Source organism: Gymnogyps californianus, chromosome 2 (genome assembly GCF_018139145.2).
Source record: "Gymnogyps californianus isolate 813 chromosome 2, ASM1813914v2, whole genome shotgun sequence".
In the NCBI taxonomy this organism is placed as follows: Eukaryota; Metazoa; Chordata; class Aves; order Accipitriformes; family Cathartidae; genus Gymnogyps; species Gymnogyps californianus.
In genome coordinates this window covers 52,577,350-52,598,147 of record NC_059472.1, presented here as the reverse complement: position 1 = coordinate 52,598,147, position 20,798 = coordinate 52,577,350, and the positions used below count along the sequence as shown (strand labels likewise).

Sequence of the window (20,798 nt, the reverse complement as noted above, 5' to 3'; positions counted from 1 at the left end):
TATAGAAATATACATGACAAAAACCAGACAGAAACAGATTTTTTTTCTCTTTTTCCCTTCTTATAGATCTTTCCCTTTTCTTGCAGAGTTTTAACTCTTTGCTTTCGTCACACTTTCATGTACCCTAAATCTGTTGTGCAAACAACGTAAAATGGTATTGTGATTTGGAAATTAATGCCACTTACTTTTCTCAGGTATGAAATGGCTACACAAGATATGTTGCACAGGAAAATCAGACTAAGATTCAGGCTAAAAATCATAATCAGACTAAAGAAATAAACATTGTCATCATTAGGCCTTGAAGATGAGTCTTGCATGATCTGAAAGAGTATATCGTCAATAACTGCATACAAATGACAGAGAATTTTGAAGAAAAACTATAGAGAAACTGTGCTGAGCATTTTGATATGTTTATAAATATATTAAAAATATTTTAAATATAATATACACATAATTTCACCAATATTTACCTAAGCAAAGTTCATGGTGAGGCTTATTATATTCTGTCTAAATTCTGCAGCCCACCTCAGCCTCTCTGGTCGAAGCGATTTCTTTCATCTGTTTAAAAATTGTGAGTCTGACTTCAAAAGAATAACCAGAGTCAATATAAAATGCTGAAATTTTCTTTTCTTCATCTACTTTGTTAATATTGAATCCTTTTTACGTGCCTCCTGAGAATTCTGTGCGCTTCAGGTCATGCTTTGTTGGCTGAGATGAGAATGCCAGGCACTCGTGACTAAAGAGGAGCCATGCCCAAATCCAGTGCCTCCTCAGAAGACTGGGCGGACACTGCAGTGATTTGCCTGTAGGTCTCACGCATCTTGTGGCTCTGGCCTCTGGGAGAGCCAACTGTGATAGTTGGAGGCCACCAGAGCTGCGCATCCCGGAGCCCCCTGGGTTTCCCTGGGTGGCTTGCTAGCTCCACAGCACCGGGATGCCACCTGAAACCACCCCGTCTTTCCTGGAGATTCCCTGTGGGGTTAGAGAATATGAAGCATTGTTTTCCCCTACCTCTCTGCCTGGTTCTTCCCTCCCCATCTGGAAATCTCTTAAGCATGGAGAGAGGCCTCTGTGAGCCCTTTCTACAAAAATGGTTAGCGAAGCCCATCAGAAGGATCTTTCTGTGCACGTTCCTACGAGTCAAGCTGCAGACTCTATTAACACTGTTAATCTGAGCAGAGTGCTGCTAATGGGGAAATGTTATGGTAAGACAGCTTTTTCAAGTCCTGATGCTGATTCTAACTTTGCACTCCTTTATCATCAAAAATAATATGGAGCACGCTCTTAAACACCACTGAAAATAAAAAACGTAATGAATAGTGGTAATTCCGGTTCATTCGTGATTAATGAACAGAGACATCATTTCCGATGCCAAGGCTCTGGACTGTGGTTATGAGGCAATTCTCTTCTGGAGGAATATTTATCATCACATTACCTCATCCCAGATGTTACTTAAAGATCGAGGGTTTCACAGTTAAGTAAGTCAAATCTTTTAATATCATCATGTCTGTGTTTTGCAGGCTAGAACATTGAGCATTTGTTTTTGTTTTCTGTAATGCTTGTGTTTGTCTCAATCAATGTGTTGTTTGTGAGAAGACAGTCTTGTCTATACCATGACTGAATCCTGTTCCAACTAAAGTTTATTGCAATGTAAATACCTCTTATGAAGAATTGTGTTCTCTATGAAAGGAGAAGGAATGAACTTACCACTTAAAAATTCTGCTTATATAGTTGCAGTGCTCTCCCAGCTATGTATTCAATGAATTCAGCACTCTTGGGGTCTACGTTAGGAGGAACTTTAATGGTGAAAGTAGGTGAAGTCAGAATATTCACGTCTACCACAGTTTCATTTTTACCGGAGGGATCCCCAGGTACCACCTATAAGAGAACACATCAGTAATTTAGACACTACAAACTACTGCATACTTTCAGTTTTGTTTATACCTACTGTGCCTACTGTCTTTAATAGGGGAAAAATTAAATAGAGGAATATTTTAAACTTGTCTACTTTCTTTAAATTAGTTCCTTCTGAAAAGACAGTGGGTGTCTGAATTTATGCCAAAGCTTACTGTAGGCGGTAGAAGAGCTGACATGGCACTGCAAGACCATATTAAAGAACTGCATGTTAGTATTTATACCATGAACTACATCTATAAAGAGCTTCTGTTCTCCTAATGAAAACTTCTGTGAGTTGTCCCACTAATTTCAAGACAAAGTTTGTGTGATTGAAGTTATTCATTCCTATGTATTTTTCTAAACCAGACTTAGTTCTGTAGCTTTATTTTTCTAGAGCAGATAGCTCAGACTTGGTTGGGAAAGTGTGCTTAAATATTGCCTGTGCCCTTGTTCCTGATTTTGTGCTTTTTTGGTGGATTGCACAATCATTTTGTATAAAGTTCTTGTAGTAATAGTAGTACATTGGATTTCTGAGTTGGAAGGGAGACTAGGATTTGTCCCTTGCCCAGGAAAATGAATTGTATTTGCCTTGGATATGTTCTTGTGTGTGAGATACAGTTAATCATGATGTATTTATTGGAATCTAGACAGATGCTGTTAAAGATATGCAGGTTCCACTGCAATAATCTGCATAACATTTGCCTTCTTTGAGCTTTGGGACATATAGGTACAGACATAGACATATAGCTAGATATTCAGTGATCCAATAAGGATGTGTTACTGACTGGTACAGTGAAATTTATCTGTGAAGGTAATCTGAGGCCAGTCAAAGCTGCTAGTGTCAATTTACTCTTACCAGACAGTGATTCAGGTTAGTCTGTCAGCCATCCATCAGACTAAAAGGATTTAGAGGAAAATAGTTTCTAGTCCCTGGAGTTTCAGCTCATCAAGGGATTATCAAGCATACATAAATTCAAGATGAGTAGGAACTTTGTGTTGTAATAACCAAACATTACATATGTACAAACATTCACAAACAATCCCCAAGAGCGTAAGTATGAGCAAAGCATCGGTCAAAGACAGCACTGTGCAATAGCTCCCTTTGGAAGACAACTCTTACCTTAACTATATTGAAAATGTTTTCTGGTCCGATGGTCATATTGGATAACTCAGACACCCACCCGAATCTTTCTTTCATTTTGTTCAACAAGTAGGAAGTGTCTTCTGTATGATGCTGAACCACCTGGAGAATCTGTTCATACTGCTCCCCCGAGAGATTAACCAGCTTAAAGGCTTCATCAAACTTTATGTGCAGTTCAGGAACGTTTGGGCAATCTGTTAGAAAAGACAGCCAGCGTGAAGCTTATAGGAAAGTAGTATGTCTTGTACTTCGTCTTTTCTATGTGAAATGTAGAAAACTGTAAAAAAGTCTAGCAAGGGGGGCATGTTTTGGGTTGGTGTTTAAATAATGCTAAAAAAAAAATAGTAATTCGTGCTGACCTATTTTGGTAGATTTAGTTTAGGCTCATAATGACTAAATGGATTAATTATCCCATTTGCTGTATTACAATGACTTACCAAGTACTTTAAGGTTTATATCATATTTCATGGCAATATATTTTCTGTTAGGCTAAATAAGAACTGGTAGATTTTACATATAGCAACTTCATAATCTCCTTGTACATTATCTTTTTTTTAATTGCTCATATTCCATTATCAATCCATCCCAAGTATATAGACTGCAAGGCAGGGACTGGGGGAGCAAAGTCCCTCCCACTGTAAGAGAAGATCATGTTCGAGACCCGCTGAAGAACCTGAACATACAGAAGTCTATGGGACCTGACAAGATGCATCCCAGAGTCCTGAGGCAATTGGCTGATGTAGTTGCCAAGTCACTCTCCATGATATTTGAGAAGTCGTGGTAGTCACGTGAAGTCCCTGGTGACTGGAAAAAGGGAAACATTGCACCCATTTTTAAAAAGGGTGGAAAGAAGGACCCTGGGAACTACCAACCTGTCAGCCTCACCTCTGTGCCTGGGAAGATCATGGAACAGATCCTCCTAGAAGCTATGCTAAGGCACATGGAGGACAGGGAGGTGATTCGAGACAGCCAGCATGGCTTCACCAAGGGCAAGTCTTGCCTGACCAACCTAGTGGCCTTCTATGCTGGAGCGACTACATCAGTGGACAAGGGAAAAGCTACGGATTTCTTCTATCTGGACTTCTGTGTAAGGCCTTTGACATGATCTCCCACAACATCCTTCTCTCTAAGTCGGAGAGCTATGGATTTGATGAGTGGACTGTTCGGTAGATGAGGAATTGGTTGGATGGTCACATCCAGAGGGTAGTGGTCAACAGCTCAATGTCCAGATGGAGATCGGTGACAAGTGGTGTCCCTCAGGGGTCCATATTGGAACTAGTACTGCTTCATATCTTCATCGGTGACACAGACAGTGGGATCAAGTGCACCCTCAGCAAGTTTGCGGACAACACCAAGCTGAGTGGTGTGGTTGACACGTCTGAGGGACGGGATGCCATCCAGAGGGACCTGGACAAGCTCAAGAAGTGGGCCCATGTGAACCTCATGAGGTTCAACAAGGCCAAGTGCAAGGTCCTGCACCTGGGTCGGGGCAACCCCTGGTATCAATACGAGCTGGGGCATGAAGGGATTGAGAGCAGCCCTGCCGAGAAGGACTTGCGGGTACTGGGGGATGAAAAATTGGACATGAGCTTGCAATGTGTGCTCGCAGCCCAGAAAGCCATCCATATCCTGGGCTGCATCAAAAGAAGCGTGGCCAGCAGGTCGAGGGAGGTGATTCTGCCCCTCTGCTCCGCTCTGGCAAGACCCCACCTGGCATGCTGCGTCCAGCTCTGGAGTCCTCAGCACAGGAAAGACATGGACCTGTTGGAGCAGGTCCAGAGGAGGGCCACAAAAATGATCAGAGGGATGGAACACCTCTCCTACAAAGAACAGCTGAGAGAGTTGGGGTTGTTCAGCCTGGAGAAGAGAAGGCTCCAGGGAGACTTTATTACAGCCTTTCAGTACTTAAAGGGGGCCTATAAGAAAGATGGGGACAAACTTTTTAGCAGGGCCTGTTGCAATAGGACAAGGGGTAATGGTTTTAAACTAAAAGAGGGTAGATTTAGACTAGATACAAGGAAGAAATTTTTTACGATGAGGGTGGTGAAACACTGGAACAGGTTGCCCAGAGGGTGGTAGGTGCCCCATCCCTGGAAACATTCAAGGCCAGGTTGGACCCGTCCAACCTCTGAGCAACGTGATCTAGTTGAAGATGTCCCTGCTCATTGCAGAGGGGTTGGACTACATGACCTTTAAAGGTCCCTTCCAACCCAAACCATTCTATGATTCTATGATATAGGTTATTACAAGAAAGCCCATAACGTATGTTAGTATTCCTGTTGAGTGTTAAGGCCTAATATTTATCTAACAATAGCTAGACATTAGTATGTGACTAGTATCATCTGCCATGAATTCAGAACTGAAGACTGCTGGTTTTTTCTTTACTAAAATACAAATTTTAAACAAAAACATTATATTAAACCTATACAAAAATTACTGTGGAAAAATCCAATTTTTTCTCTGTCAGATACGACTGTCAAGGGACATCTTCAGGCTGATAATACAGCGATCACAGATACAAACTGGTATCTGTAATACACAGTTGCAGACAAAAAGATATTTTTAGCGAGATAGAAGTGGTCTGATACTCTTTTCAAAATGTGTCATTGGATCATTAATATTTGCCACACTGGAGATCTTCTGAAGACATTTGTGTTTAAGCATATTCTGTAGCTTTTAAGACCTGAATAATTCTGGAAATACAGATGTGTTATGCTGCAGCGGGAGTCCTGAGAGCAGTTCTAGGTGATGCAGTGCCTGGATTTTTTCCAGGTGCCCATGGAGGGTGCATGCCAGAGCTTTGCCATCTCCTTACGTACTGACAAGCAGTCCCCCTTTTGTCCTTCATGTCAGCCTTGTGTGCTGACGTGGTTCAACAAAGAATAATTACAGGCTCTTCAGCGCTTGCTTTCCTTGTGAGGAGCTGAATGCTACCTGGCGTTACATCTGGTTGTCTGCAGGAGAAGCGAGTGTCAGGAGTTTGAGCTTCTCCTCACTTTCTGCTCAGCACTTCTGCACCCAGGCAGGATCAATTACTGCCTGACCTCTTGCTTCTCTGCAGGATGGTAACTCTAACAAAATATATAGATATTTTGTTATAGAGAGTAGAACTTCTCTTTGGACCTCCAGCGGTATGTTAACAACTGAGTTATAGTGACACTCTGTGGAGACAGTAGGGAAAGGTAATATTGAAATCATCTGGAATGGGGAATAGTGTTTGTATCTGTAGTTACAATAAAAACTCAGTGACAATGTTAATTCTAAAAATATGGAAACAGCACAGTAGAAGATGACAGCCTCAAAATCCACAAACCAGTGATCAATGCATTACAGAAAAAAAACCCAGAAAATAGCTATTTACCATGCAAAAGATTGTCTTGACATTTCTGACATCTCTCATGAAACTGTGAACATCCAGAAGAGTTCTCCCGAAGCTCCCTGCACAGTGGTCTCTGGCGCCCTGACACAATTTTTGAGAACACACCACTTCTGTCAGGATCTGGAATAAAGTCACAGTATTTTTAGACTGCCATTAAGCTTAGGGTCTTGATAAATATACGTTTGTTACCTACTCTGTGTGCTAGAATATAATTTCTTGCCCTTAATCCAAAATATCTGGCATTAATCTCCACCACCCCCCCCAAAGAAAAAAAAAGGAATAAAACATTAAAAAGCAGAAGTCAGGAGAAGATACAAATCTTGTTTTCTTTCAAGGAATTCATGCCACTATAGCATATTCCCTTATAAAGGCATAGTAGTGTATTCCCCACTAATAGCCAAACAATTGCTAATATTATTACACGTTATTTCTACAACATGCGAGTTCTTGTAAGATCTTTTTGACCCTTAGAAGTCAAGATGTTTCATAATCATGTACAGCTAGATGAGAGCACAGTACCAAAGCTTATTTCTGAGGTAACATGGGTCATGATACAGGAAAAATCAAAAAAAACCACTGTTGAAGAATCACTTAACTTTGTATTTCCTGATGACCATATAATGGTTATGTCACCTGCCACTCAGAGTTATGGCATGTGCTTACTGTGATGTCCTTATAGACAGGCACCAGCATGTATTTGAATGAAGCATGTTTTTCTATTATTTGCACTAGTAAGATACGAAGGATAAGGCTTACTTGTGTTCTAAAAGTTGACCATGGGTTTTTTCCTCTATTGAGAGTTATCATCTGAAACCAACGTTATGGCCAGAATTTTTCTGGTCGCTGAAAAACCTGATGGCTGGTCTGTATTTGATTGGCCTTGCTGCGGTAGCCTGGAACAGGGCTTGCAGCTGCCTGGCTGAGCTTAATGTCATTTGGCAAGGGCAGGGATATGCCTTGACATCTCATAGAATTACCCTAATTTTTTAGAATTGGTGACATATCAATATGATATGATACAAATCATATCCTGACAAATGCTGAGGTCAGACCTGTCAGTCAGCCTGTCCTGGTTTTGGCTGGAATAAAGTTAATTTTCTTCCTAGTAGCTGGTATAGTGCTGTGTTTTGGATTTAGGATGGGAATAATATTGATAACACACTGATGTTTTAGTTGTTGCTAAGCAGTGTTTATACTAAGTCAAGGACTTTTCAGCTTTTCATACTGCCCTGCCAGTGGAGGCTGGTTGAACCACAACACAGCCTTGTGAAAACCTGCATCCGTCATGAATTCAAGTGGTCCTGAGGAACTCCTGCAAATGCTTTGAGAATTGCTGTGAAAATTGGGATGTTTAGGACTTGTAAGTCCCCCTGCGACATTTCTCTGAGATTTCTAGGTGATTTGTACCTTTTCATTTAACTGAAAGTTATCCTTGACCCATGCCTGTTTAACCAAGAAAGCTTCCAGAGCTTCCATACAGTATCTCACACCAACATACTGCAAACTGAATCATTAACCATAGTTTAGCCATGACAATTGACATCATTGACAGTGCCGTTGATTTTCATTTTCTAACACTTGCCTTTGGCTTGTTCTGGCACATTTCTTCTATTATCTCTGTATTCATCAAATACTTCGGTAATCACCTCACTGACACCTTCAAACACCGTCTTACTGAAATCAAAAACTATCTGTAAGAAGCTGGGTATACCCCAGCCTTTCTGTGATCTGTCATTTCTGGTGGTGTCCTCAGGTAAAGCTGGCATGCTGGGGGACTCATTCAAGTCCAGATCAGACATGAAATACATCTGAAAAGACTGGTCAAATTCTTTTTGCATCTGCTTGAAAAAAATGAAACTTCTGTCAAATATCGAGCCCATGTCCGATAATAGTTGGCTAAATAAGTCTTCCATTTTTACTAGCTGGGTATCCTCTTTCTCAGGCTTTTCATTAAACTGGATGTCTTTTCCTTGATCCTCATGAAAAGGCAAAATGAGTGGAGGTATTTTCCTCAAAAAATCTTCAACCTGTATATAAGAAGGAGATAGATCAGCTGCCTGACAAGTTACCAATTTTTCATCTCTCAGGGAAGTGGGTCTAATTTTTCTCTTTCAAAAACCCGTAGAAACAATGCCCTCTTAATAACTGCAAACGCAGCATATTCTCCAAAGTAATTTAAGACACTAGACTCTAAAGTGAAAGTACATTCAGTCTAAATCATGACCTCCAAATCAGATCTGGAGTAAAAGGGTTGCCAGTTGGTCTTTAATCTGTGGAGGCTCAAAGTTAGTATCGGCGTTTGGGTTTCTTCCAACAAACAATTTGGACTTTATCTTGGAATCATTTCTGTGGTACTTATGTGCAGTGTAGGGAACAGAAGGCAATTGTTCTCGCTGTGATCTGTAAACACCCTACCCTCTCTCACCAATGGCCAAGTCCTCACGTCCTTGTGCAAACTGAAACCCATTAAAATCAGTGAAACAGTGGCTCCGAGTCCATGGTTTGATGATGGAAGAGGCCGAGTGTTGACTCTGCTTTACAGAGTTCCCAGTCCCTGGGTCTCAGCCACTGGTTCCCTGCTCCGTGCTTTAATGCACTACCTTCGCCTGAGTAGATGCAGTGTTTTGTGGAGCCACGCTTCATGGCATTAGAAAACTGGTAAGGGTTAAGAAGCACCCTGCCAAACACACACATATAGATGTACATACTTTTTTTTTTTTTTTTTTTTTTAAATCAGATCTGCTGCTTGATCTGACCACTAGTGCAGCTCAGAGGGAAGGTGAATTGTGAAACAGCACTGCAGGAACAGCCTAAGCCAGGGCTGCCCCTGCTGCCTGTGTGTCATCAGCCACAGCTATCATCTTTGTCCTCTTTTTTAAAAATTATTTAGGTCACAACACATTTTTTACTTTGAATGCTTCAAATGAACCCTATAGCTCACTGAGGAAGTTACCAAGAGGGTCAAAGACAGTGACAGTGCAGTATATAACTTTTACTGCAATAATTTCAACCTGACATCCACAGACTCTTGAAAGTCCAAGTACATTTGAGGTATCCATGCGAGGTATCTAAAAAGCCAAAAGTATCACCAGTAGTCTTAAATTTAATATCTTCCACATTTTTACCTGAGTAATTTTAAGATGCACAAATGTTAAACACCTTTGCTCTAAGGCTTGTCACTTCTGAAACACACCCATGTTTAATTTTTAAGTTATTGTATTTTTCAGTGTCTGGGGATGTGAAAGCTAGGTAATCTGGCTAAAATTTCAGTAGCAGTAATTGCGCAGTTTCAGTTGTTAGGCTGCACTTAAAGCATATGCCCAAATAAAAAATGTGATTACAATTTTGTTAAATGTTGTAATAATAATGTGCCAGCCAGGAAAGCATATTTTCTTTCTGGTAGAATTAGGGGAATCTCCTTTGCTGACAGTTTCCTTTATTAAAAAACAGTTAAGCATTTTAAAGGTATTTTGTTACTTAAGGAGTAGATTTAAATCAAATAAATATAGGAAAGAATGATGTTGTATAAGTAGGTGATTTTTTTCCCATGGAATTTTGCTAACTATATCTACACTTTTAACTCTGCTGATTTTTAGATGGACCATAAAGAATCTATGTGGTATTTTTCACAAACAGTTATCGAGCATCTTAATGCAAGTCCTACTGTGAGAGACAACACTGTATATCTGGAGTGACTCCATTGGAGTCAGGGGAATAATCAGTGTCCATGGAGGGAGTCAGGGTGCAACCGAAATTATTTTGGCTCAATGTTCAATGAATATAATCGCATGTAATTTCTGCCATATAGCTTCACATCTCCAGACCCTCCAAATCAAATTAATTGTAGTAACCTGATGTAAGTGGCAGATCTGGGTATTGAGAAAATAAGATGTGCTCTCTCTAAAACCGTTAGGTGAATTCAAGAGTATTTCCCAGATACAAAATTTCTTCCTACCTTTCTTCTAAATGTTGACAAACCATGTTTGCAAGTTGTGTAATATCTCATGCAGGTACTTTCTAAACAAGATTCACATTCATCCCATAAATTTTTCAAGGATACTTGACATTGTCTTTCTTCTTCTTCTAATCTTTCCTTTACTTCATCCATAAGTCGCAAGGCTTGCTAAGTAAGAAAAAAGATTCAGTTGAGGGCAATTTTCAGATTAATATTCTAAATACTTATCCCAGTGTTGATCACTCATTTTGGCTATTTATGGTTCCTTTTTTTGCTAATCCCTAACCATTAGGGTAGGTTGTCTTCTCAGCTGCAGTCACATATGGAGGGAACTGAAAATCAAAAAACTTTTCTTTATAGGGTTTTTCTGATGTCATTCTCTCAAAGGGCACAGCCTACAAAACCAAATGGATCTCTACGGTCTACCTGGATCTTTGTGGTTATGAAAAAAACCACACGTCTTTCTGTGCAAGAAGCATTCAACTCTCACAAGGTCATGTGCTCAACTCGTATCATTTTTTCTCCATATCATATCTGCAGTATTCATCTGTTCCACAAATAGCCCTTTTTTGTTGCTTTGCTATATTCTTTAAGGGACTGATATTTCATGAGGCTAGGTCCTTGCCATAATAAATTCTTTCTCTAATGCAGAAATATGTAAAAGTACAGCATTTCCTCTCTTTGGGATTATACTAATCAAAAGACTGTAGTGAGGGGGTTTCTTCCTGCTCTTGTGGACGTGTGAGGCACTCCTTCCATACTGAAGGGAAACAAGATGCATTTTACAATGCTGCTTCTATTTACTGGATCATTCTTCATCAGGTAGAGCACAAAGGTGAGCAGATCAGAAGCAGCATTTTAGATTAGACTTGGCAATGGAAAGACAGAAGAGCTCTTCCTATTGAAGTAGGTTGCACATCATTAATGTCTTTCTGCAAGTACAAGATATTTTAGTAATTTAGGTTTCCAAACAATGTTCCAAGTTGTTCCTAAGTATGACAGAAACCTTTTAATTGGTCAGTCTTATTCCTTTCTGGCAGCATTTCAATAAGGAAGAGGCTCACAGAAAAGAAAACTTCTGTCAGAGTGTGCTTGGTGGAGACAGTAACTGTGGTCTTCATAGTCTATGTTTAATTATTTTCTGATCTTTGTAATACATTTATTCAGTGTTTTATGAACTCTCGCTGTGGCCGTAAGTTCTGTGTAAATGAAATCATCCGGTAAGAGCTAACAACAGCGTAGATCATGGGAGTGTACTGGTGTTCCTAAAGATGTTGGAAAGCTATCAGGTACTTTTTGGCTTGCTAATACAAGTAGTTTAAACTACCAGATGTTGGGCCAAGAGGGAATTTTCCTTCAACTTCATTGAAAGCAATAGTTAGGATCTTTGTATTTTTTTAAACATACAGTGATCTCTGTTTCCCAGGATCATCTGAGCACATGGCTCTGAGCCTAGGCATTGCGATAGGACATTGGAAATTCCCCTGATCCCCTGTACTTTCTCTAGAGCACATTATCATTTGTGACTTTAGTATTTTTCTGAAGGTCTGAAGTTTGCAAAGCAAGCTGGGAAGCATCTTGGGGCCTGAGGTGTATAAAGACATCCAGGGAAGAGCTGCTGGACCTTCTGCACAAAACACCTTTATACAGTTGCTTGCAGTTGCCTTGGTGTGAATTCAGTGAAGGAGGGGATTTCTAGAAATAAGCAGTAAGTGCAATACTTGATTCAACCCGTTGCTGTTGCAGCAGCTTTGGCTTCTGGATGTGTCCTGGTTTTGGCTGGGATAGAGTTAATTTTCTTCCTAGTAGCTGGTATAGTGTTATGCTTTGGATTTAGTATGAGAATAATGTTGATAACACACTGATGTTTTCAGTTGTTGCTAAGTAGTGTTTATACTAAGTCAAGGATTTTTCAGCTTCTCATGCCCAGCCAGCAAGAAGGCTGGAGGGGCACAAGAAGCTGGGAGGGGACACAGCCAGGACAGCTGACCCAAACTGGCCAAAGGAATATTCCATACCATATGACATCATGCCCAGTATGTAAACTGGGGGGAGTTGGCCGGGAGGGGTGGATCGCTGCTTGGGAACTAACTGGGCATCGTTTGGCGAATGGTGAGCAATTGCATTGTGCATCACTTGTTTTGTATATTCTAATTCTTTTAGTATTACTATTGTATTATTATTATTATCATTATTTTTTCCTTTCTGTCCTATTAAACTGTCTTTATCTCAACCCATGAGGGTTTTTTTTTTTTTCGATTCTCTTCCCCATCCCACTGGGTGGGGCAGTGAGCGAGCGGCTGCGTGGTGCTTAGTTGCTGGCTGGGGTTAAACCATGACAGGATGTTACAAAACTCAGGTTCTCTCTCCAAAGTAATGTTTGAGTCTACATACAGCATTTAATGTCTCCTTTTACTGCAGAACTTCTGTATCTCCACATGGTGGTCACCATCAGCTTGACTATGCCTAGGCTGCTGCTGGTTACCTCCCAACTGCAGAATAAAATGAGAGAGCTCAAATCTCAAGGAAGGTTGTGTCAGATAACATGTTTTAGCTTGCATACAGGATGGGCTGAGAGAAGGTAACTTGCTAACTAGTGGTAACTCAGTTGTATTTTCTCTAGTGCTCACTATTTCAGTTTCATTTTAGAAATAGCTTAGACATTCAGCCACGGGGAAAAATTAACAGTATGCCACTCAGTTAGGAAGCTGTATTTCTGAGGAAAGACAGAAACTCTTCACCTCTAGCTTTCAAAAGAACCACGCAATCTGGAAGAGGCACCAGTGAGGCAGGCGGTGCTTTTGTTCAGTGCTTTATTCCAGCGCAGTCTGAAAGCTTCCCTCAGGGTTGAAGCCTCAGTCTGCCAGGGTCCTGCCAGCAGGAAAGCTCTTTCTTAAGAAACTGGCAAATATAAACTAACGTTTTAACTTCTTCTGAAATGTGAACATCCAGGTTCCTGACAGGCTAGTAAAGGATGTCTGTTGGCCCGACTTCTGCTTCCAGGAGACAGGCAGTGAGAACCTCTGTAGAGGTGCCATGAGAGTTTTCTTCCGCTAGTGAGAGAAAGGGGCAGAAGCAGATTTCCTATCAATCCTGTGACCACATAAACAGATGTATGCTGCTTAGCGTGTACGTACAATGTGGTTTACATTCTTCCCAGAAAACGGGAGACACCAGGGGATCCCTTCTGGGTTGCTTATTGGCCTAAGCACAATGGCATGCTGTACCACTTCCAGGAAGTAGGCTAAATCCATGTACAACCTGCCTCATCTTTGATTAAAAATAGCCACAACTTAACAAAAACACAAACAAAAAAATCCAGATGCACTTCAGTTACCTTTTTTTCTTCACTGCTCTTCTTCAAGGTTTTCATCAGATCTACGTGCTTGTCTTCATTTCTTTCCATCATAATTTTCATCTGCTTAATACCAATCAAAGCTTTCTTTACCTCTTCATCTACATACTTCTCTCCAACTTCAGATAATACTAAAAAAAGCCAAATTATATAGTGACTTAATCAGATTTTAACACTATCACAAATGGTCATGCACTGATGACAAAGGAGAACAAAACAGCTCTATGTTTCCCTACAGTTGCAGAGCCAAATCTTGAGATAGTGAATGCTGAATAACACAGAGCCAAGAAAATTTCCATCAGATAAGAATCTGGCTCAGAGCCTTTGCCAGTGATCAGCTGTGTAACTCAAGCTATATACTCGACTGTCCCACTGCTGATCACTGAATCCCAGAACAATTGAGGCTGGAAGGCACCTCTGGAGATCATTGAGTCCAACCCTCCTGCTCAAAGCAGGGTCAACTAGAGCAGGTTGCTCAAGACCTCATCCTGGGTTTTGGATATCTCCAAGGATGACTCATCAGTTTTCTAATGACATCATAACCTCTATATTTATCTTTGATCTGAAAGCAGCCCGTGACAGCTTCCCTTTACATTTTGAAAATGTAGATTACAGGTGCCTTCAACCTGCTTTCATAAAAATACAATCTCTAGACTTCCTGTGAAGTAATGACCATAGAGTTTTGGTGAAAGCCCGGGTTGGCCCACACATTGCACCTTGAAGCTCTGCGTGATTGCCTGTCCTTTATCTGTATTTGTTCCCTTTGCAGAAATACCCTGAATATCACTGGAGCTATACAAAACAAGTAAAGAACACATCACCCTGACACTGCCAAAAGCACATGTCAGTGATTTCTTCCTTTATATCTTTCTTCTCCTCCCCTAACTTTTTGTTTGTTACAGAAATATTATTAACGTAGACTGAAGCAAAGGAATATTTCATGGCTGATCCTCTTGGGATTCCTATCCACAAAATAAAGCCATGCTTAAAGGTGAGTATATGCAGAATAGCTGCTTATTTCTAAATTAAGTCATTTTATTTCAATTTTTTGTAATAACCATCTTTTCCAGCAAAGTATATAATTGTAGAATAAACATTTTCAAAGATTATTTAAACAAACAAAATAATTCAAAATCTGTTGAATTGAATTTTGGGTTCAGTTTATATTCTAATGATCTATGAGGGGCCAAATAACCTATAAAAATGCTGTAAATACTTTTTTGTAAGGGGATGCTTATCTGTTAATCCCTTTACTTTCTCATCCCAGTTGTTCTTATCTCCCCATTGTGTGTGTGTGGATGCATATAGTCAGCTATATGATGGTTTCTAAGCTCCACACATGAAAGCAGATCCTCTTGACGCCAGTAAGTGTGGAAGTCAAAATGCACCAGGAGACTGGAGACCTGGGCCCAGGGGCTTCCAGCACACCCCTGGTAAGAAAAGCATACATACGCTTCAGGTTTTCCCGGAGATTCATTTCCTCCTGCCTTGTCGGTGCACACTGATGGCGTTCAGCCATAGCACATATATTATAAATAACCAAGAGGACTTCATGTTCTTTCTGTTAAAGAAGCAGGTCGGTGCAGTTAAATGTCAGCATTTTCATGATGCTCAAATGCCTAGGTGTAATGTTTACTAAGTATTATACAAGTTCCCATTAATTTTGACTTTAACTATGGTTTCTGAGAGCTGTAACATGCACCTAAATGCTACTGTTAGTGAAAACACATCAGTAAGAAGCTTGACCTCATTTGTAATTATCTATTCAGACTAACTAGATGAATTCCACTGAGTTTGCACAGTGGTGTAACAGAATCAGGACATATATTTATATAAAACTGAAAGCTTATGCAGCTCAGTCTGTCCCTTTTCTACCTTGTGAAACACACTAATTACTGATCTCACACTATGTTCTTAGTTCATATTATAAATGCATCCATGCTAAACATTATTGCCAGATTTAAAAAGGGAAATTTCTAGAATGTTGTTCCCTTTCTTGTCTCCAAATATGCAATTCCTTTCATTGTCCTTCAGGATAATACTTAATATAGCAGATGCAATAATAGGTGTGCCAAGAAATTGGCAATTAGATCAGTTTTGTAAACAAACACATCAGAAATTGAAAGAAATTCCTACAAAATAAAGGAAAGATATGCCATTTGCTTTATTTCCCTCCCAAGAGCAGTTAGAGGAGAAAGGTTTATTTTTTAGAAACCATGCAACTACACTTTATAGTTCTCATCTGATTAAGTGAACACAGTATTTAAGTGCCTTCTTGTTAACCAGTATAGCCTTCTTGGAGATGCAGTTATCAGCTGCAAGTGCGTATGTAAGTTAAAAGCCTGGATTTATTTATAGCCTGGATTTAATTCTATAGTTACTTGCGTATTGTACGTCTACATTTATAGCAAAAGACCAATTAACTTTGCAAAGAAATACAAACCCATTACCAAAGAAAAGTAAAAAAAACCCAACATATTTACCATTAATACTGAAACACCTCCTCTGCAAAATTGCTCCCTGCGTCAGGAAGGGGTCGGGCTGTGTTCTGATCTGATTTCTGGGAGTGTCAGGGATTTTGCCATGTTCTACTTATCTGATGAGAAGGTACTTAATCCTATTAACGGGACGTTTTGTCATTAGGCTGCAGGATTTTGCATGTATGGAACTTCATGCTCATCTCTGTGGGCAAAACCACTAGGGGGAGCGTAGGGCAGAATTGCATAATTTAATGTAATTTGGATCTGCTATTTTTCTGTAGTCGGTAGCCTTTCGTCTTACTAGCTCTTCCATCGTTTTGCTTTTTACCTGAGGAGACATCTGCAGCTTATGTTCTTAGTGAAATTGTTACCATTATTTTGGCTAAAAATAGCTTCCAACATTTAATCTCTTCAGCGTAGTTTTCGTTTGCTATAAAAAACACTGGATTATGTAATGGCCTTCTTCGTATACCTTCTGAAGCTACAGATATCAAAAAAATTCAGGAATCCAGATGCAGGCTGGCATATGAGTAGAGTCTGAAATGAGATAAGCAAATTTTGGCATTTTGTACATCATTATACTTGCTAATGTTTTGAGGGTTTCCCCTTTTAATGGTTTTCTTCAGTTAATCCATGTGTGCAAAATACGTCTGGGATCTGACCTGCATGAAGTTTTGGATACTTTGAAATGAGATATTTAAATACTAACAGATGCTTGATATAAAATCTGGACAAGTATTGTTAGCAAATCATATCCCACCTTGTGATGTTCAGCAATAATACTCCCTTGAAGTCAAAGAGGAGATGGGGAGAGTAGATGTCTGTAGCTCATGGTCTGTAACAGCAGTTTTAAAACATCCCATTCTTTTTTGTTTACCTCATAGTTCATAAAAGCCAATTGATGATTGATGGTTAAGATCCAGCGCGATTAATGCTGCTTAGGCAAGAGATTTGAGGGTTTGTTTTTAAACATGTTATCAGGAAGAGTGGAGAACCTGTTAGCTCTAATGGGAACTGCAAGTCCTCAACTTGCATTAAAAATTAAGATAGTTCCACTCTTATTTTCTGAAAATGATGGATTGGAGGGCAATGTGTATTTTGTTTTAATACATAGGAATTGCTGGCTCACTGAAATGCTGCTAACTCCTTGACCAAGACTCGTCACTACACAAAACCTTTCAAGTTCTCTTTTGTGGCAATACCAAGCAGGCACCCTTGCAGACTTCACAACCCCCTGGCCAGACTGTCTGCTAAGCACCCCTGGGGCTTGGGCTGAAGTAAAAGGAGCAATCTCTCTCTCTGGGCCTCATGCTTGGCTCAGGATAGAGAGTAAATGGAAAATACATTTGCACAAAGGAAGACCATCTATTACAGACACTTGTGAAATGTGTGTTATTAGCCTACATGTGTAATGAATCCTAACAAAGACTTTAATCTTTCACTGCAAGGGTTTGCCCCCTCATTTTTGGCATTTATCTTTGCTAATATTCATTTACTAGCCAAAGTTACTGCTGGCGTTTCTGGACCTGACTCAATATAGAGAAAGCTTTACTCGATCCAGAGCAAAAAGGGCAGTTTCAACACATCGCCCATAGTTCACAGGAATTTGCAAGAAAACAGGCGGCCTCAGCCCTGCAGGGAGGGAGAGCAGCACTCCTGTCCCAGGGTGGAGAGGCTGGAGGCTGCCTCTAGCAGAGATCCCACCACTTCTTTTCAGAATTGCCCATCTTCTGAAGGTCTCTGGGGGGGTCTCTGGTCAAACACACTCTTGCACCTTGCAAAGCCAGTCCTTAAGGGAAATCTGTACCGAAGCTAATGCTGAGACGTGGAGTCCTGGTGGATGTCAGTCTCCTTTTCTCAATTCCATTGATTTTGAACATTGCAAAGTGTGTTGCATTGTCCTAGATGTTATTCCTCACACTTTATTATAACCACTATGTACCTACATGGAAATAGGCATTACTATATATATCTATTTCTTTTTACAAAAACACCAAATCCTAGTTCTTTGGTCTCATGTTATTCCATATATATCTAATGGCTGAAAGAGGAGGTCTAAGGAACATGAGCACAAAATTGTCTAGAGCTAGTATGCCTGTTAAAGTTAATCTTGGGCTTAAACTTAACCTTTGAAGTGTGCTTAAGAACCCAACACTCTGTTCCTGAAAGGCACTTATTAGTCGTGCTCACTCTGGAAATCTTTTCCTCTCTCATTTCTGCTTTGAATTTAATTAAACAAAAATCTCACCAATTATACCTTCAGGTTTCATATCAAATATCCACTCTCTTTTCTTTTAACATTCCAAATCTGATTTGCCATGACCTATTGTGGAGATCTCCAATTTTTATCTCAGCTGCCATGTTCAACAGTTTCCTCTTACTATTTTATTTTCCTCTGAATTTGAGTGCTTCGATCAGCTATAGTATGACATGGCATGGCATTGTGCTGACGTTCATTTTTTCACAGTCTAATACAAGCAGATGATTCAGTGCTCGCTAATGCTGTTGCAAATTATAAGGTACTCTTCTAATATTGAATCATACTGGAGACAGTCTGAAGAAGCTCTTGTGAGCAAGTTGTAGAAAGTGTCTTTTTCCCCACCCCAACTGTTATTGCAGTACTGCTATATTTGAATTTAAATTAATATGTATATACTGGAAAAAAATTAAGGAAATAGCTTAAAAAGGGATTTCAGTAAAAATACGCTTTTTGCAAGATACTGATAAATTGAAACGTAAATAATTGTAACAATACAGATAGACATTGAGCTTGAACCTAGCTGAACTTGAGCAATGAGAGTTGTAGCTGCTTTGTGGAGTTTCCTTCTGTCCCGTTGGATGACCTCCACAAATGTATAACATTTTTTCACAATGTACTGTGACTTCTCCCTTTTTGTTGATCCGTTCCACCTGGTGGGATTAAGCATCAAGAAATATGTTGAAATGGAATTTCCTGTGTTATACATCAGCTGTAGGATTTTGTTCCAGTTATATATTTACACAATTATTTGCCATTTGGAAGAGTTGTTTCCTACTATGTATTTTCAAATTTCTTTCTGAGCTAGGCCAGTCATACAATGATCAGGCTGAAAATACCTGTACGTATTTATAGACTCTATGAGTCATGCCAAGTGCTACATATTGACATTAAATCTCTTGATACTTTTATGAAATAGTCCCCAGTTCTACAAAATCTTAATTAGCTTTATTTGTAAGCACACCATTAGTTCCACTGCTTTCAATTGAAATTAAATCCTAGTGGGGGTTTATGGTGTAATTACATGGCTAATCTAAAGCATGCACAAAGCTTTGCTAACAGTTAGTATGGGGTTTAAGGCTGTAGAATTGAACTTTTGTTGTGTGAAGGTTTTTTTGTTTTGTTTTTAATCCTTTCTAGTACTTCAGGAGCCCCTGAGTGGTTTCTGCTTTCTCCTGTATTTCAAAGGCTCTTGGAGCCCTCCTTCAGTTTGTATTCAGTCTGTCTTTGAGCTCTACCTGAGTAGCCGAAGTTAGGAACCAAGGCTCCTTCTTTAGCCCGGAGAGAGAAGCAAGCTCCTGAGATGCTGTCAGTCATGCTGGAAGGCCTCAGACTAAGGAGCTGAGGCTACCCTAAGTTGGATAGCTAGAGTTAGTCTAAGCTACACATCTTGCAAAAATACCAGCTCAGGCCCCAAAAGTAGCACAGCTGTGTTAGCATGACAGGATCCCAAAGTTCACGAGCCCTGCAGCTCAGAGTCAGGCCGACACAATTACCCTGTCTGGAGGAGGGTCAGGCAATGCCAGGTCAGGACTCTGCACTGTGCTCAGCACAAACATGAAACCAGCTGAAGGCATGAAATCAGCCTGCATAACTTAAGAGCATCACACTAAGATTTAATGTGGCTTTATTTGGAACTATTGAGCTATAGCTTTTGAGGTCAGCAAGACCATCTTCACAAGGCTTAGCATGCTTTAAAATGTATGAGCCTTTTCTGATTCCCTTTTGCTTGTCTATCCATGGATGCTCAAGATGACTATTAGGTGTGGAAAATATCTTCCACTTCACTGCTTAATTTTTTTTTTCCAAGCCCTCCAAGGCTTTGACATGAAGTTCTAAATACCAGTCCCAGCAGTAAAGTGACAACTGTTGTTCACAGGGGCATGCAAAGTTTCTTCACGCCTTACCCAGAGATGTTGCAGGAGGGACCTATTGTGATACTGAGCACCGTATTTGGGAAGACAAATCTATAACATAAAGACATTTAATTAATTTTAAGGAACAGAGAATTAAAACCTTAGAGTTGAATGTAAGACAATATGAAGCTGAAACCTAAAAATTATGCGGTTGTCTTCAGTGTGCTTGGGATATCAGCTAACTATTGAACTTGGAGTAGCACTATTACTGATGTTATGTTATCAGCAGGAGATATCAAAGTCAGTGCAAGAATAACAAAATGAGTTAGAAACAATTTATTATAAAGCTGTGAAGCAAACCTGCATGGTACAGTTACACAAACAGATTTCAGGAAGCATTTAATATTAAAATGCTGAAGTTTGGAACCAGATGTTTTGGAAGGATTTAGTTTCAAGCTTCCCTAGGAACATTAAAACAA

General features: G+C 39.9%; 1 protein-coding gene across 1 annotated transcript; it reads right to left on the bottom strand.

Annotated features, from left to right (window-relative positions):
* Window positions 1-1,710: 1,710 nt before the first annotated feature.
* CLUL1 (clusterin like 1) lies at window positions 1,711-15,280 on the bottom strand. The gene is given in 8 exon segments (XM_050892667.1): window positions 1,711-1,878; window positions 3,017-3,231; window positions 6,399-6,536; window positions 7,999-8,443; window positions 10,372-10,539; window positions 13,709-13,857; window positions 15,179-15,235; window positions 15,238-15,280. Coding segments are annotated over 8 exon segments (1,383 nt in total).
* Between the last annotated feature and the right edge of the window lie 5,518 nt (window positions 15,281-20,798).